General features: G+C 50.0%; 1 protein-coding gene across 1 annotated transcript in view; it reads left to right on the forward strand.

The window, feature by feature from the left end:
* LOC112263931 (OTU domain-containing protein 7A-like) overlaps nucleotides 1-16,637 on the forward strand; it is a 76,142-nt gene that overhangs the window by 17,898 nt on the left and 41,607 nt on the right. Inside the window, 5 exon segments of the mRNA XM_042318126.1 lie at nucleotides 3,459-3,560; nucleotides 5,671-5,798; nucleotides 15,549-15,656; nucleotides 16,469-16,560; nucleotides 16,562-16,614. Of these exon segments, the coding sequence (XP_042174060.1) occupies nucleotides 3,459-3,560; nucleotides 5,671-5,798; nucleotides 15,549-15,656; nucleotides 16,469-16,560; nucleotides 16,562-16,614 (483 nt within the window).

Raw genomic sequence — 16,637 nt, forward strand, 5'->3', positions numbered from 1 at the left:
GTCTGGCCCGTCGGAGAGAGGACGCTTCTTGTGATTACAAGCTGTCTGGCCCATCAGAGAGAGGACGTTTCACTGCTTCTAGTGATTACACGCTGTCTGGCCCATAAGAGAGAGGACTCTTCTAGTGATTACAAGCTGTCTGGCCCGTCGGAGAGAGGACGTTTCACTGCTTCTAGTGATTACAAGCTGTCTGGCCCGTCGGAGAGAGGACGTTTCACTGCTTCTTGTGATTACAAGCTGTCTGGCCCGTGGGAGAGAGGACGTTTCACTGCTTCTAGTGATTACAAGCTGTCTGGCCTGTCAGAGAGAGGACGTTTCACTGCTTCTAGTGATTACAAGCTGTCTGGCCCGTTAGAGAGAGGACGTTTCACTGCTTCTAGTGATTACAAGCTGTCTGGCCCATCAGAGAGAGGACGCTTCTTGTGATTACAAGCTGTCTGGCCCATCAGAGAGAGGACGTTTCACTGCTTCTAGTGATTACAAGCTGTCTGGCCCGTCGGAGAGAGGACTCTTCTAGTGATTACAAGCTGTCTGGCCCATCAGAGAGAGGACTCTTCTAGTGATTACAAGCTGTCTGTCCCGTCGGAGAGAGGACGTTTCACTGCTTCTAGTGATTACAAGCTGTCTGGCCCGTCGGAGAGAGGACGTTTCACTGCTTCTAGTGATTACAAGCTGTCTGGCCCATCAGAGAGAGGACGCTTCTTGTGATTACAAGCTGTCTGGCCCATCAGAGAGAGGACTCTTCTTGTGATTACAAGCTGTCTGGCCCGTCGGAGAGAGGACTCTTCTAGTGATTACAAGCTGTCTGGCCCATCAGAGAGAGGACGTTTCACTGCTTCTAGTGATTACAAGCTGTCTGGCCCATCGGAGAGAGGACGTTTCACTGCTTCTAGTGATTACAAGCTGTCTGGCCCATCGGAGAGAGGACGTTGCTAGTGATTACTAGCTGTCTGGCCCGTCGGAGAGAGGACTCTTCTAGTGATTACAAGCTGTCTGTCCCGTCGGAGAGAGGACGTTTCACTGCTTCTAGTGATTACAAGCTGTCTGGCCCGTCGGAGAGAGGACGCTTCTTGTGATTACAAGCTGTCTGGCCCGTGGGAGAGAGGACGTTTCACTGCTTCTTGTGATTACAAGCTGTCTGGCCCATCAGAGAGAGACGTTTCACTGCTTCTTGTGATTACAAGCTGTCTGGCCCGTCGGAGAGAGGACGTTTCACTGCTTCTAGTGATTACAAGCTGTCTGGCCTGTCAGAGAGAGGACGCTTCTAGTGATTACAAGCTGTCTGGCCCATCAGAGAGAGGACGTTTCACTGCTTCTAGTGATTACAAGCTGTCTGGCCCGTCAGAGAGAGGACGTTTCACTGCTTCTAGTGATTACAAGCTGTCTGGCCCATCAGAGAGAGGACGCTTCTTGTGATTACAATCTGTCTGGCCCATCAGAGAGAGGACTCTTCTTGTGATTACAAGCTGTCTCAGAGGACTCTTACACTAGTGATTACAAGCTGTCTGGCCCATCGTTTCACTGCTTCTAGTGATTACAAGCTGTCTGGCCCGTCGGAGAGAGGACTCTTCTAGTGATTACAAACTGTCTGGCCCGTCGGAGAGAGGACTCTTCTAGTGATTACAAACTGTCTGGCCCGTCGGAGAGAGGACGTTTCACTGCTTCTAGTGATTGAGGTTGCGTCCCAAATGGAATCCTGTTCCCTACATAGTGTACTACTGTTGACCAGGGTCCGTATGGCTCAGGCCTACAGTAGTACACTATGTAGGGAACAGAGAGACACTTGGGACTCAGATCTCAGAGAACACGTTGTTTTGTTTCTCCACAGAGGAGTTGCTTTGAAAGATGGCTGCTGTTGTTGTTGTTGTTGTTGTTGTTGTTGTTACTATGAGTCACACGTACACACTAGTCTATGATGAATACATCACTCTCTCTTGTTACTTGTCCGTTCCCTCGTCAGGATGTTGTTGTTGTTGTTGTTGTTGTACAATCCTTCTACTGTAAGACACTGTTCCAGACGGTCAATATTCCATTGAAACGTTGCATGTCATTATAAACCTCTGATTTTACATTTGGCTCCAGTCACGGTTTCATTAGAATCTATGTTACGAGCTGCGGTTTGGTCCCTGTGTGGCTCAGTTGGTAGAGCACGGTGCTTGTAATGCCAGGGTTGCGGGTTCGATTCCCACGGGGGGAACTAGTATGATGTACTCACTCGCTGGACAAGAGTGTCGTCTTCTGAAGTGTATCAGTCACGAGAAGATATTGTCAATTAGTGTGTGGAGTTCTAGACTTAGTTTAATGAGACAGCTGGAAAAAGTGTAGATCAGACAACATCAACAACATCATCTGTTTGGTTACAGATTACTGCTAGTCTGTAGATCAGACAACATCTGTCTGTTTGGTTACAGATTACTGCTTGTCTGTAGATAAAACAACATCTGTCTGTTTGGTTACAGATTACTGCTAGTCTGTAGATAAAACAACATCTATCTGTTTGGTTACAGATTACTGCTAGTCTGTAGATAAAACAACAACATCTGTTTGGTTACAGATTACTCTAGTCTGTAGATAAAACAACATCTATCTGTTTGGTTACAGATTACTGCTCCTCTGTTTCTCTCCTCTAAAACCTCTCTCTGTTATTCTTCCTCTCCTCTCCTTATTCTCTCCTCTCTTATTCTCCTCCTCTCCTTATTCTCTCCTCTCCTCTCCTCTCCTCTCCTCTCCTCTCTCTCTCCTCTCCTCTCCTCTCCTCTCTCTCTCCTCTCCTCTCCTCTCCTTATCCTCTCTCCTCTCCTCTCCTTATTCTCTCCTCTCCTCTCCTTCCTCTCTCTCCTCTCCTCTCCCTCTCCTCTCCTTATTCTCTCCCTCCTTCTCCTCTCCTTCTCTCCTCTCCTCTCCTTATTCTCTTCTCTCTCTCCTCTCCTTCTCTCCTTATTCTCTCCTCCTCTCCTCTCCTTCCTCTTCTCTCCTCTCCTCTCCTTATTCTCCTCCTTATTCTCTCTCTCCTTATTCTCTCCTCTTCTCTCCTCTCTTATTCTCTCTCTCTCTCTCTCCCTCTCTCCTCTCCTCTCTCCTCTCCCTCTCCTCTCCTCTCTCTCTCTCCTTATTCTCTCTCTCCTCTCTCCTCTCTCCTCTCCCTTCTCTCCTTCTCCTCTCCTTATTCTCTCTCCTCTCTTATTCTCTCCTTCCTCTCTCCTCTCCTTATTCTCCTCTCTCCTCTTCTCTCCTCTCTCTCCTCCTTATCCTCTCCTCTCCTCTCCTCTCCTCTCCTCTCTCTCTCTCCTCTCTCTTCTCTCCTCTCCTCCTCTCCTCCTCCCTCCTCCTCTCCTCTCCTCTCCTCTCCTCCTCCTCTCCTCTCCTCTCCTTATTCCTCTCCTCTCCCTCCTCCCCTCCTCCCCCTCTCCTCTCCTCCCCCCTCCTCTCCTCTCCTCCTCTCCTCCTCTGTTGTGTAGGTCGTCTGAACTGGTGGGCCACTATGTGTACCAGTTGTAAGCGTCTTCTTCCTCTGGCCACCACGGGGGACGGCAACTGTCTGCTACATGCTGCTTCTTTAGGTGAGCCTGGCCTGGCTGTGGGAGGGTTAGCAGGGGAGGAGGGAGGAAGGGTTAGGAGGGAGGGGGAGGAGGAGGGAGGGAGGGTTAGGGGGGGAGGGGGGGGGGAGGAGAGAGGGAGGGAGGGTTAGGAGGGGAGGAGGGAGGGGGGGGATAGGAGGGGAGGAGGAGGGGGGGTTAGGAGGGGGGAGGAAGGGTTAGGAGGGGAGGAGGAGGGGAGGGGAGGGAGGAAGGGTTAGGAGGGGGGAGGAGGGAGGGGGTTAGGAGGAGGGGAGGGAGGGGGAGGGGGGGAGGAGGAGGGAGGGAGGGTTAGGAGGGGAGGAGGGAGGGGGTTAGGAGGGGAGGGAGGAGGGAGGAGGGGAGGAGGGGAGGAGGAGGGGGGGGAGGAGGGGGGAGGGGAGGGAGGGGGGGGAGGGGGAGGAGGGGAGGGGAGGAGGGAGGGAGGGGGAGGGAGGAGGAGGGAGGGAGGGTTAGGAGGGGGGGAGGAGGGAGGGGAGGGTTAGGAGGGGAGGAGGGAGGGTTAGGAGGGGGGGGAGGAGGGGAGGGGAGGAGGGAGGGGGGTTAGGGGGGAGGAGGGAGGGAGGGTTAGGGAGGGGAGGAGGGAGGGAGGGTTAGGAGGGAGGAGGGGGGGTTAGGAGGGAGGGAGGAGGGGGGAGGGGAGGAGGGAGGGAGGGGAGGGGGGAGGGAGGGAGGGAGGGGGAGGAGGGAGGGAGGGTTAGGAGGGGAGGAGGAGGGAGGGAGGAGGGGGGAGGGAGGGGGAGGGGGAGGGAGGAAGGGTTAGGAGGGGAGGAGGGAGGGAGGGTTAGGAGGGGGGAGGAGGGGGGGGATAGGAGGGGAGGGAGGGAGGGTTAGGAGGGGAGGAGGGAGGGGGGTTAGGAGGGGAGGAGGGAGGGAGGGTTAGGAGAGGGGAGGGAGGGTTAGGAGGGAGGGGGTTAGGAGGGAGGGAGGGGGGTTAGGAGGGGAGGGAGGGGGGTTAGGAGGAGGGAGGGGGGTTAGGAGGGGAGGAGGGAGGAGGGAGGGGGGTTAGGGGAGAGGGGAGGGGAGGGGTTAGGAGGGGAGGAGGGAGGAGGGAGGGGAGGGGAGGAGGGGGAGGAGGGAGGGAGGAGGGAGGGTTCGGAGGGGAGGAGGGAGGGAGGGTTAGGAGGGGAGGGGAGGGGGGAGGAGGGGGGAGGGGGGAGGAGGGAGGGTTAGGAGGGGGAGGAGGGAGGGTTAGGAGGGAGTGGGGCAAAAGAGAGTGTGAGAAGAGAGAAGAAGAGAAGAGATCTCTGTTTGTCTGGAATCAAAGAGCTCATAAACCCAGCAACATGCAACAGCTCAGCATTGATGATGGGAAAAAAAGAGTGTGCTATCTGTCATGTTTATAATGAGGGAAACTTTTGAGGAAACTCGGGGAGACATGACAATGTGCTTACAGGGTGTAGAGAAAAGAAACCCCCCTCAGCAGATCTGGAATCCCCCTAGTACAGGGAATATTGATTCAGCTAACATTCATCATGTTGACAATGGACCGATCCAGGGCTTGCTGCTAGGGTATTGCTGTCTCTACCTTTCTCGCTCTCTCTCTCTCTCTCTCTCTCTCTCTCTCTCTCTCTCTTTCTCTCTGTCTCTCTCTCTCTCTCTCTCTCTCTCTCTCTCTCTCTCTCTCTCTCTCTGTCTCTCTCTCTCTCTCTCTCTCTCTCTCTCTCTCTCTCTCTCTGTCTCTTTCTCTCTCTCTCTCTCTCTCTCTCTCTCTCTCTCTCTCTCTCTCTTTCTCTCTATGGCTCTCTCTCTCTCTCTCTCTCTCTCTCTCTCTCTCTCTCTCTCTCTCTCTCTCTCTCTCTCTGTCTCTCTCTGTCTCTCTCTCTCTCTCTCTCTCTCTCTCTGTCTCTCTCTCTCTCTCTCTCTCTCTCTCTCTCTCTCTCTCTCTCTAGCCTCTCTCTCTCTCTCTCTCTCTCTCTCTCTCTCTCTCTCTGTCTCTCTCTCTCTCTCTCTCTCTCTGTCTCTCTCTCTCTCTCTCTCTCTCTCTCTCCGTCTCTCTCTCTCTCTCTCTCTCTCGCTCTCTTTCTCTCTGTGTGTGTGGGTGTTCATCGGTGTGTGTGTGTGTGTGCATACTCCTCTGTCTCTGTGTCTCTAGGGATGTGGGGCTTCCACGACAGAGACCTGGTGCTGAGGAAGTCTCTGTATGGCATGATGAAGAGTGGAGCGGAGAGAGAGGCTCTGAAGAGGAGGTGGCGGTGGCAGCAGACACAACAGAACAAAGAGGTCAGTACACACACTACACAGTACACACTACACAGTACACACTACACAGTACACACTACACAGTACACACTACACACACACACACAGTACACACTACACAGTACACACACACACACACACACACACACAGTACACACACACACACACACACACACACACACACACACACAGTACACACTACACACAGTACACACACACACACACACACACACACACACACACACACACACACACACACACACAGTACACACACACACACACACACACACACACACACACTGCACACAGTACACACAGTACACACACTGTACACACAGTACACACTACACACAGTACACACACACACAGTACACACACACACACACACACACACACACACACAGTACACACTACACACAGTACACACACTGCACGCACACACTGCACACAGTACACACACTGCACACAGTACACACAGTACACACAGTACACAGTACACACACAGTACACACACACAGTACACACAGTACACACACACACAGTACACACTACACACAGTACAGACACAGTACACACTACACACAGTACACACTACACACAGTACACACTACACACAGTACACACACACAGTACACACTACACACAGTACACACACACACAGTACACACACACACACACAGTACACACTACACACAGTACACTACACACAGTACACACACAGTACACACACACACAGTACACACACACACACACACTACACACACTACACACAGTACACACTACACACAGTACACACACACAGTACACACTACACACAGTACACACACACACAGTACACACACACACACACAGTACACACTACACACAGTACACCCACACAGTACACACACAGTACACACACACACACTCACACAGTACACACAGTACACACACAGTACACACTGCACACAGTACATACACAGTGCACACACAGTACACACTACACACACAGTACACACTACACACAGTACATACACAGTACACACAGTACACAGCACACACACACTCACACAGTACATACACAGTACACACTACACACACACTACACACAGTACACACACAGTACACTACACACAGTACACACACAGTACACACTACACACACACTCACACAGTACATACACAGTACACACTACACACAGTACACACACAGTACACAGTACACACACACTCACACACACACTCACACAAACACACGCACGCACACACACACACACAGTACACACACACGCACACACACACAGTACTCACACAGTACATACACAGCACTCACACAGCACACACACAGTACACACCCACCCACCCACTCACACACACACACACACACACACACACAACACCTGCTATTCCAGATGAGGGCTCTGTTCTATAAGTTGGTCCCTGAGCTCCAGGGCCTGGTTATAAGTTGGTCCCTGAGCTCCAGGGCCTGGTTATAAGTTGGTCCCTGAGCTCTAGGGCCTGGTTATAAGTTGGTCCCTGAGCTCCAGGGCCTGGTTATATGTTGGTCCCTGAGCTCTAGGGCCTGGTTACAGTTGGTCCCTGAGCTCCAGGGCCTGGTTATACGTTGGTCCCTGAGCTCCAGGGCCACGTTGGTCCCTGAGCTCAGGGCCTGGTTATACGTTGGTCCCTGAGCTCCAGGGCCTGGTTATAAGTTGGTCCCTGAGCTCAGGGCCTGGTTATACGTTGGTCCCTGAGCTCCAGGGCCTGGTTATATGTTGGTCCCTGAGCTCCAGGGCCTGGTTATAAGTTGGTCCCTGAGCTCCAGGGCCTGGTTATACGTTGGTCCCTGAGCTCAGGGCGTTGGTCCCTGAGCTCCAGGGCCTGGTTATAAGTTGGTCCCTGAGCTCTAGGGCCTGGTTATACGTTGGTCCCTGAGCTCCAGGGCCTGGTTATAAGTTGGTCCCTGAGCTCCAGGGCCTGGTTATAAGTTGGTCCCTGAGCTCCAGGGCCTGGTTATAAGTTGTTTCCTGAGCTCCAGGGCCTGGTTATAAGTTGGTCCCTGAGCTCCAGGGCCTGGTTATAAGTTGGTCCCTGAGCTCCAGGGCCTGGTTATAAGTTGGTCCCTGAGCTCCAGGGCCTGGTTATAAGTTGGTCCCTGAGCTCTAGGGCCTGGTTATAAGTTGGTCCCTGAGCTCCAGGGCCTGGTTATAAGTTGGTCCCTGAGCTCTAGGGCCTGGTTATAAGTTGGTCCCTGAGCTCCAGGGCCTGGTTATAAGTTGGTCCCTGAGCTCTAGGGCCTGGTTATAAGTTGGTCCCTGAGCTCTAGGGCCTGGTTATACGTTGGTCCCTGAGCTCCAGGGCCTGGTTATAAGTTGGTCCCTGAGCTCCAGGGCCTGGTTATAAGTTGGTCCCTGAGCTCCAGGGCCTGGTTATAAGTTGGTCCCTGAGCTCTAGGGCCTGGTTATAAGTTGTTTCCTGAGCTCCAGGGCCTGGTTATACGTTGGTCCCTGTGTGGTGCTTTGAGGTAGTTACAGTTGAAGTCGGAAATTTACATATACTTTAGCCAAATACATTTAAACTTTCTGACATTTAATCCTAGTAAAAATTCCCTGTCTTAGGTCAGTTTAGGGTCACCAATTTATTTTAAGAATGTGAAATGTTAGAATAATAGTAGAGAGAATGATTTATTTCAGCTTTTATTTCTTTCATCACATTCCCAGTAGGTCAGAAGTTTACATACACTCAATTAGTATTTGGTAGCATTGCCTTTAAATTGTTTAACTTGGTCAAACGTTTGTGTAGCCTTCCACAAGCTTCCCACAATAAGTTGGGTGAATTTTGGCCCATTTCTCCTGACAGAGCTGGTGTAACTGAGTCAGGTTTGTAGGCCTCCTTGCTCGCACACGCTTTTTCAGTTCAGCCCACAAATTTTCTATAGGTTTGAGGTCAGGGCGTTGTGATGGCCACTCCAATACCTTGACTTTGTTGTCCTTAAGCCATTTTGCCACACATTTGGAAGTATGCTAGGGGTCATTGTCCATTTGGAAGACCCATTTGTGACCAAGATTTAACTTCCTGACTGATCTCATTTACAACTGCGACCTGGCCAAGATAAAGCATAGCAGTGTGAACAGACAACACAGAGTTACACATGGAGTAAACAATTAACAAGTCAATAACACAGTAGAAAAAAAGGGAGTCTATATACAATGTGTGCAAAAGGCATGAGGAGGTAGGCGAATAATTACATTTTTGCAGATTAACACTGGAGTGATAAAATCAGATGGTCATGTACAGGTAGAGATACTGGTGTGCAAAAGAGCAGAAAAGTAAATAAATAAAAACAGTATGGGGATGAGGTAGGTAAAAATGGGTGGGCTATTTACCGATAGACTATGTACAGCTGCAGCGATCGGTTAGCTGCTCAGATAGCAGATGTTTGAAGTTGGTGAGGGAGATAAAAGTCTCCAACTTCAGTGATTTTTGCAATTCGTTCCAGTCACAGGCAGCAGAGAACTGGAATGAAAGGCGGCCAAATGAGGTGTTGACTTTAGGGATGATCAGTGATAGAGATGATCAGTGAGAAACACCTGCTGGAGCACGTGCTACGGGTGGGTGTTGCCATCCTGACCAGTGAACTGAGATAAGGCGGAGCTTTACCTAGCATGGACTTGTAGATGACCTGGGGCCAGTGGGTCTGGCGACGAATATGTAGCGAGGGCCAGCCGACTAGAGCATACAGGTCCCAGTGGTGGGTGGTATAAGGTGCTTTAGTAACAAAACGGATGGCACTGTGATAAACTGCATCTAGTTTGCTGAGTAGAGTGTTGGCTATTTTGTAGATGACATCGACGAAGTCGAGGATCGGTAGGATAGTCAGTTTTACTAGGGTAAGCTTGGCGGCGTGAGTGAAGGAGGCTTTGTTGCGGAATAGAAAGCCGACTCTAGATTTGATTTTAGATTGGAGATGTTTGATATGAGTCTGGAAGGAGAGTTTGCAGTCTAGCCAGACACCTAGGTACTTATAGATGTCCACATATTCAAGGTCGGAACCATCCAGGGTGGTGATGCTGGTCAGGCGTGCGCGGGTGCAGGCAGCGAACGGTTGAAAAGCATGCATTTGGTTTTACTAGCGTTTAAGAGCAGTTGGAGGCCACGGAAGGAGTGTTGTATGGCATTGAAGCTCGTTTGGAGGTTAGATAGCACAGTGTCCAAGGACAGGCCGGAAGTATACAGAATGGTGTCGTCTGCGTAGAGGTGGATCAGAGACTCACCAGCAGCAAGAGCGACCTCATTGATGTATACAGAGAAAAGAGTCGGCCCGAGAATTGAACCCTGTGGCACCCCCATAGAGACTGCCAGAGGACCGGACAGCATGCCCTCCGATTTGACACATTGAACTCTGTCTGCAAAGTAGTTGGTGAACCAGGCAAGGCAGTCATCAGAAAAACTGAGGCTACTGAGTCTGCCGATAAGAATATGGTGATTGACAGAGTCGAAAGCCTTGGCCAGGTCGATGAAGACGGCTGCACAAGGTCCTTTGCTGTTGTTCTGCGATTGATTTGCACTTTTCTCACCAAAGTACGTTCATCTCTAGGAGACAGATTTGTCAAATTTGTGGAGGGTTGAAAAACGAGTTTTAATGGTCCCACCCAAGTGTATTAAACTTCCCACTTCAGCTATTGTTTGTACATGATTTGTCACGTGGCACCAGTCCAGTGAAGTGCTGAACTTGCCAGCTCTACCAACAGGGCAATATAAACTGGCTGTTTAATGAGGTGATGGGTGTATTAGTTTTGAGTTTTCCCATGATGTCAAGCAAACAGGCACTCCAGTTTGAAGGTAGGCCTTGAAATACATCCACAGTCCTCCACACCCCCAACAGCCCAAATCCATGTCCATTAGCCTATCAGAAGCTTCTGGAATTTTCCAAGCTGTTTAAAGCACAGTCAACTCCAGTGTCCAGTAAACTTCTGACCCACTGGAGTTGTGACCCACAGGAATCTGTAAACAATTGTTGGAAAAATGACTCCAGTGTCATTCACAATGTAGATGTCCTAATCCCCAACAGCCAAAACTCCAGTTTGTTTACAAGAAATTTGTGGAGTACACAACCCCCAAAAACGAGTACCCCCAACAGCCCAACTCCAGCCCAATAATGACCCCAACCCAAGTCCAGTCCTCCAGTAAACTTCCCACTTCAGCTGTATGTCCAGTGTTCCTAGTATGATTTGTCACATGCACTCAGTCCTCCAGTGAAGTCCTGAACTTGCCAGTCCTCCTACCCAACAGGGCAATATAAACAGGCTGTTTAATGTGTGATGGGTGTCCTCCAGTACCCCCAACAGTGTTTCCCATCTCCAGTCCTCCAGTACCCCCAACAGCCCAACTCCAGTCCTCCACTACCCCCAACAGCCCAACTCCAGTCCTCCACTACCCCCAACAGCCCAACTCCAGTCCTCCACTACCCCCAACAGCCCAACTCCAGTCCTCCAGTCCTACCCCCAACAGCCCAACTCCAGTCCTCCAGTACCCACCAACAGCCCAACTCCAGTCCTCCAGTACCCACCAACAGCCCAACTCCAGTCCTCCATTACCCCCAACAGCCCAACTCCAGTCCTCCAGTACCCCCAACAGCCCAACTCCAGTCCTCCTGTACCCCCAACAGCCCAACTCCAGTCCTCCCGTACCCCCAACAGCCCAACTCCAGTCCTCCTGTACCGCCAACTGACCTGATACCTGTAGAGAAGTAGAGAACCATTCACTCAGACCTGATACCTGTAGAGAAGTAGAGAACCATTCACTCAGACCTGATACCTGTAGAGAACCATTCACACTGACCTGATACCTACAGAGAACCATTCACACTGACCTGATACCTACAGAGAAGTAGAGATCCATTCACACTGACCTGATACCTGTAGAGATCCATTCATACTGACCTGATACCTGTAGAGATCCATTCATACTGACCTGATACCTGTAGTGAACCATTCATACTGACCTGATACCTGTAGAGAACCATTCACTCAGACCTGATACCTGTAGAGAACCATTCATACTGACCTGATACCTGTAGAGAACCATTCATACTGACCTGATACCTGTAGAGAACCATTCACTCAGACCTGATACCTGTAGAGAACCATTCATACTGACCTGATACCTGTAGAGAACCATTCACTCAGACCTGATACCTGTAGAGAACCATTCACACTGACCTGATACCTACAGAGAACCATTCACACTGACCTGATACCTACAGAGAAGTAGAGAACCATTCACTCAGACCTGATACCTACAGAGAACCATTCACACTGACCTGATACCTACAGAGAACCATTCACACTGACCTGATACCTACAGAGATCCATTCATACTGACCTGATACCTGTAGAGATCCATTCACTCAGACCTGATACCTGTAGAGAACCATTCATACTGACCTGATACCTACAGAGAACCATTCACACTGACCTGATACCTACAGAGATCCATTCACTCAGACCTGATACCTACAGAGATCCATTCATACTGACCTGATACCTACAGAGAACCATTCATACTGACCTGATACCTACAGAGATCCATTCATACTGACCTGATACCTACAGAGATCCATTCATACTGACCTGATACCTGTAGAGAACCATTCATACTGACCTGATACCTACAGAGATCCATTCACACTGACCTGATACCTACAGAGATCCATTCACACTGACCTGATACCTACAGAGACCCATTCATACTGACCTGATACCTACAGAGATCCATTCATACTGACCTGATACCTACAGAGATCCATTCACACTGACCTGATACCTACAGAGATCCATTCACACTGACCTGATACCTACAGAGATCCATTCACACTGACCTGATACCTACAGAGACCCATTCATACTGACCTGATACCTACAGAGAACCATTCACACTGACCTGATACCTACAGAGAACCATTCACACTGACCTGATACCTGTAGAGATCCATTCACTCAGACCTGATACCTGTAGAGAACCATTCACTCAGACCTGATACCTGTAGAGAACCATTCACACTGACCTGATACCTACAGAGACCCATTCACACTGACCTGATACCTACAGAGATCCATTCACACTGACCTGATACCTACAGAGAACCATTCATACTGACCTGATACCTGTAGAGAACCATTCACTCAGACCTGATACCTGTAGAGAACCATTCATACTGACCTGATACCTACAGAGAACCATTCATACTGACCTGATACCTGTAGAGAAGTAGAGAACCATTCACTCAGACCTGATACCTGTAGAGACCCATTCATACTGACCTGATACCTGTAGAGATCCATTCACACTGACCTGATACCTGTAGAGAACCATTCACTCAGACCTGATACCTGTAGAGACCCATTCATACTGACCTGATACCTGTAGAGATCCATTCACACTGACCTGATACCTGTATTTTGGGTACAGGGTCTATGGAAATGCAGGAGTGATAACCCCAGCGTCTTTCAGACACGCCAACAGCTGCTCTAAAGGAGCTGGCATGGTGTGTCAGTGTGATCTTTGTCTGGGTATGAAAGGGGTATTTCTGGTTCCACCCAAAAGGCAAAAGCAGCCTTAGCTGTTCCTGTGCAATACACACTCACATTCCACAACATAGTAAAACTCAATACATCTAGACAGCAAACAAATAGTCCCACCTCCTCAATAACCTCCCCACATGGTGATGCATTCATCTGATATCATCCCAGCATGGTGATGCATTCATCCCCCTCAATAACCTCCCCAGCATGGTGATGCATTCATCTGATATCATCCCCCTCAATAACCTCCCCAGCATGGTGATGCATTCATCTGATATCATCCCCCTCAATAACCTCCCCAACATGGTGATGCATTCATCTGATATCATCCCCCTCAATAACCTCCCCAACATGGACACAACCACATTATGGCAATAATCAACCCTGTGATAAAATGAATCTCCTTAGTGCTGAGTAATGCTGTGGTCCTGGTCAAAAACCCTATGGGTCCTGGTCAACAACCCTCTGGGTCCTGGTTAACAACCCTCTGGGTCCTGGTTAACAACCCTCTGGGTCCTGGTCAACAACCCTCTGAGTCCTGGTCAACAACCCTCTGAGTCCTGGTCAACAACCCTCTGGGTCCTGGTCAACAACCCTCTGGGTCCTGGTCATGGTCAACAACCCTCTGGGTCCTGGTCAACAACCCTCTGAGTCCTGGTCAACAACCCTCTGAGTCCTGGTCAACAACCCTCTGGGTCCTGGTCAACAACCCTCTGGGTCCTGGTCCTGGTGTCAACCCCCTCAATAATGGTTCCTGGTCAACAACCCTCTGGGTCCTGGTCTTAACAACCCTCTGGGTCCTGGTCAACACCCCTATGGTTCCTGGTCAACAAACCCCTCTGGGTCCTGGTTATACCCCTATGGGTCCTGGTCAACAACCCTCTGGGTCCTGGTGAAACCCCTATGGGTCCTGGTGAAACCCCTATGGTTCCTGGTCAACACCCCTATGGGTCCTGGTTATAACCCTATGGGTCCTGGTTATAACCCTATGGGTCCTGGTTATAACCCTATGGGTCCTGGTGAAACCCCTATGGTTCCTGGTCAACACCCCTCTGGGTCCTGGTGAAACCCCTATGGTTCCTGGTCAACACCCCAATGGGTCCTGGTTATAACCCAATGGGTCCTGGTTATAACCCAATGGGTCCTGGTTATAACCCTATGGGTCCTGGTTATAACCCAATGGGTCCTGGTTATAACCCAATGGGTCCTGGTTATAACCCTATGGGTCCTGGTTATAACCCAATGGGTCCTGGTTATAACCCTATGGGTCCTGGTTATAACCCAATGGGTGGGGTGGACAGAGGGGGGAGTTTCAGTGTAAAGCAGAAACCTGTTGACTTGTGCTGGGCATGCTGTTGTTCTGCTGTGCCAACGTCTTTGTGTTGTGATTTGATTCGCCACTTGATTACACACCCCAGGTGGCTGTGTGTCCATGATGACGCACGTTTTCTGTGTGGTGCCATGCTCTGCTCAGTCAACACCTGCTGTTCTATGTCTGCTGACTCATTTAGACCGGAAAGGGCCGTAGGACACACACACACACACACACACACACACCGGCCCCAGTGCTGTAGGAGACAGTAGATGTATTAGAAAGGGCTCAGGCTCCACCCAGTGCATCTATGAAATGAGGCCCTGTACCTCCTCCAAATGAGTCCCTGTACCCCCTCCAAATAAGGTCCTGTACCCCCTCCAAATGAGGCCCTTATACCCCCTCCAAATGAGGCCCTGTACCCCCTCCAAATGAGGCCATTATACCCCCTACAAATGAGGCCCTGTACCCCTCCAAATGAGGCCCTGTACCTCCTCCAAATGAGACCATTATACCCCTACAAATGAGGCCCTGTACCCCCTCCAAATGAGACCCTGTACCCCCTCCAAATGAGGCCCTGTACCCCCTCCAAATGAGGCCCTGTACCCCCTCCAAATGAGGCCCTGTACCCCCTCCAAATGAGGCCCTATGCCCCCTCCAAATGAGGCCCTATGCCCCCTCCAAATGAGGCCCTGTACCCCCTCCAAATGAGGCCCTGTACCTCCTCCAAATGAGGCCCTATGCCATCAACAGCAAGATCAACATTTGATTTGAGTGTGTGTGTGTGTGTGTGTGTGTGTGTGGTGTGTGTGTGTGTGTGTGTGTGTGTGTGTGTGTGTGTGTGTGTGTGTGTGTGTGTGTGTGTGTGTGTGTAACCCTCTATGTTCTCTCTCCTCAGTCAGGGCTGGTGTACACAGAGGAGGAATGGGAGAGAGAATGGAACGAGCTGCTAAAACTAGCTTCTAGTGAACCGCGTACACACAGCAGCAAGAACAACAACAATACTGTAGGGTGAGTATCACACACACATACACACACACACACACACACACAACGGAGAGCAGTGAGCACCAAACCAGTTTACTGTTGGATAGCTGAGTTATGAGACTGTCATGGGTCATTGACTACTAGATCAGTTATGATGGTGTCTGGTTGATGTCTGTATAAAGCCCTGACTATGGTGTCTATAGGTCAATATCAGATCAGTTATGATGGTGTCTATAGGTCAATATCAGATCAGTTATGATGGTGTCTGGTTGATGTCTGTATAAAGCCCTGACTATGGTGTCTATAGGTCAATATCAGATCAGTTATGATGGTGTCTGGTTGATGTCTGTATAAAGCCCTGACTATGGTGTCTATAGGTCAATATCAGATCAGTTATGATGGTGTCTATAGGTCAATATCAGATCAGTTATGATGGTGTCTATAGGTCAATATCAGATCAGTTATGATGGTGTCTATAGGTCAATATCAGATCAGTTATGATGGTGTCTATAGGTCAATATCAGATCAGTTATGATGGTGTCTACAGGTCAATATCAGATCAGTTATGATGGTGTCTATGGGCCAATCAGATTACACCTGCTAAAGCAGGATGCTAGGTTATGTAAAATACTATGGACTCTGAGGAGTTGTCATGGGCCATGATTCACACACAGACACACACACACACACACACACACACACACACAGACAGACACACACACACACACACACAGATACACACACTTGCCATTCAAATATCAGCCAACATTAGATCATATGATTTTAAAATGTTTACCCAGTAGATCTAAATGGTTTCTGAGTGTCTGACAGGGGTTGTGTCTTGACACAGGAGTGGATAACTCAGAGGACCCTGTGTATGAGAGTCTGGAGGAGTTTCATGTGTTTGTCCTGGCTCACGTGCTCTCGACCAATCATAGTGGTGGCTGACACCATGCTACGGGACTCAGGGGGAGAGGGTGAGTACACACGCCATGCTACT

The sequence above is a fragment of the Oncorhynchus tshawytscha genome, unplaced genomic scaffold (genome assembly GCF_018296145.1).
Source record: "Oncorhynchus tshawytscha isolate Ot180627B unplaced genomic scaffold, Otsh_v2.0 Un_contig_3335_pilon_pilon, whole genome shotgun sequence".
Taxonomy (NCBI): domain Eukaryota; kingdom Metazoa; phylum Chordata; class Actinopteri; order Salmoniformes; family Salmonidae; genus Oncorhynchus; species Oncorhynchus tshawytscha.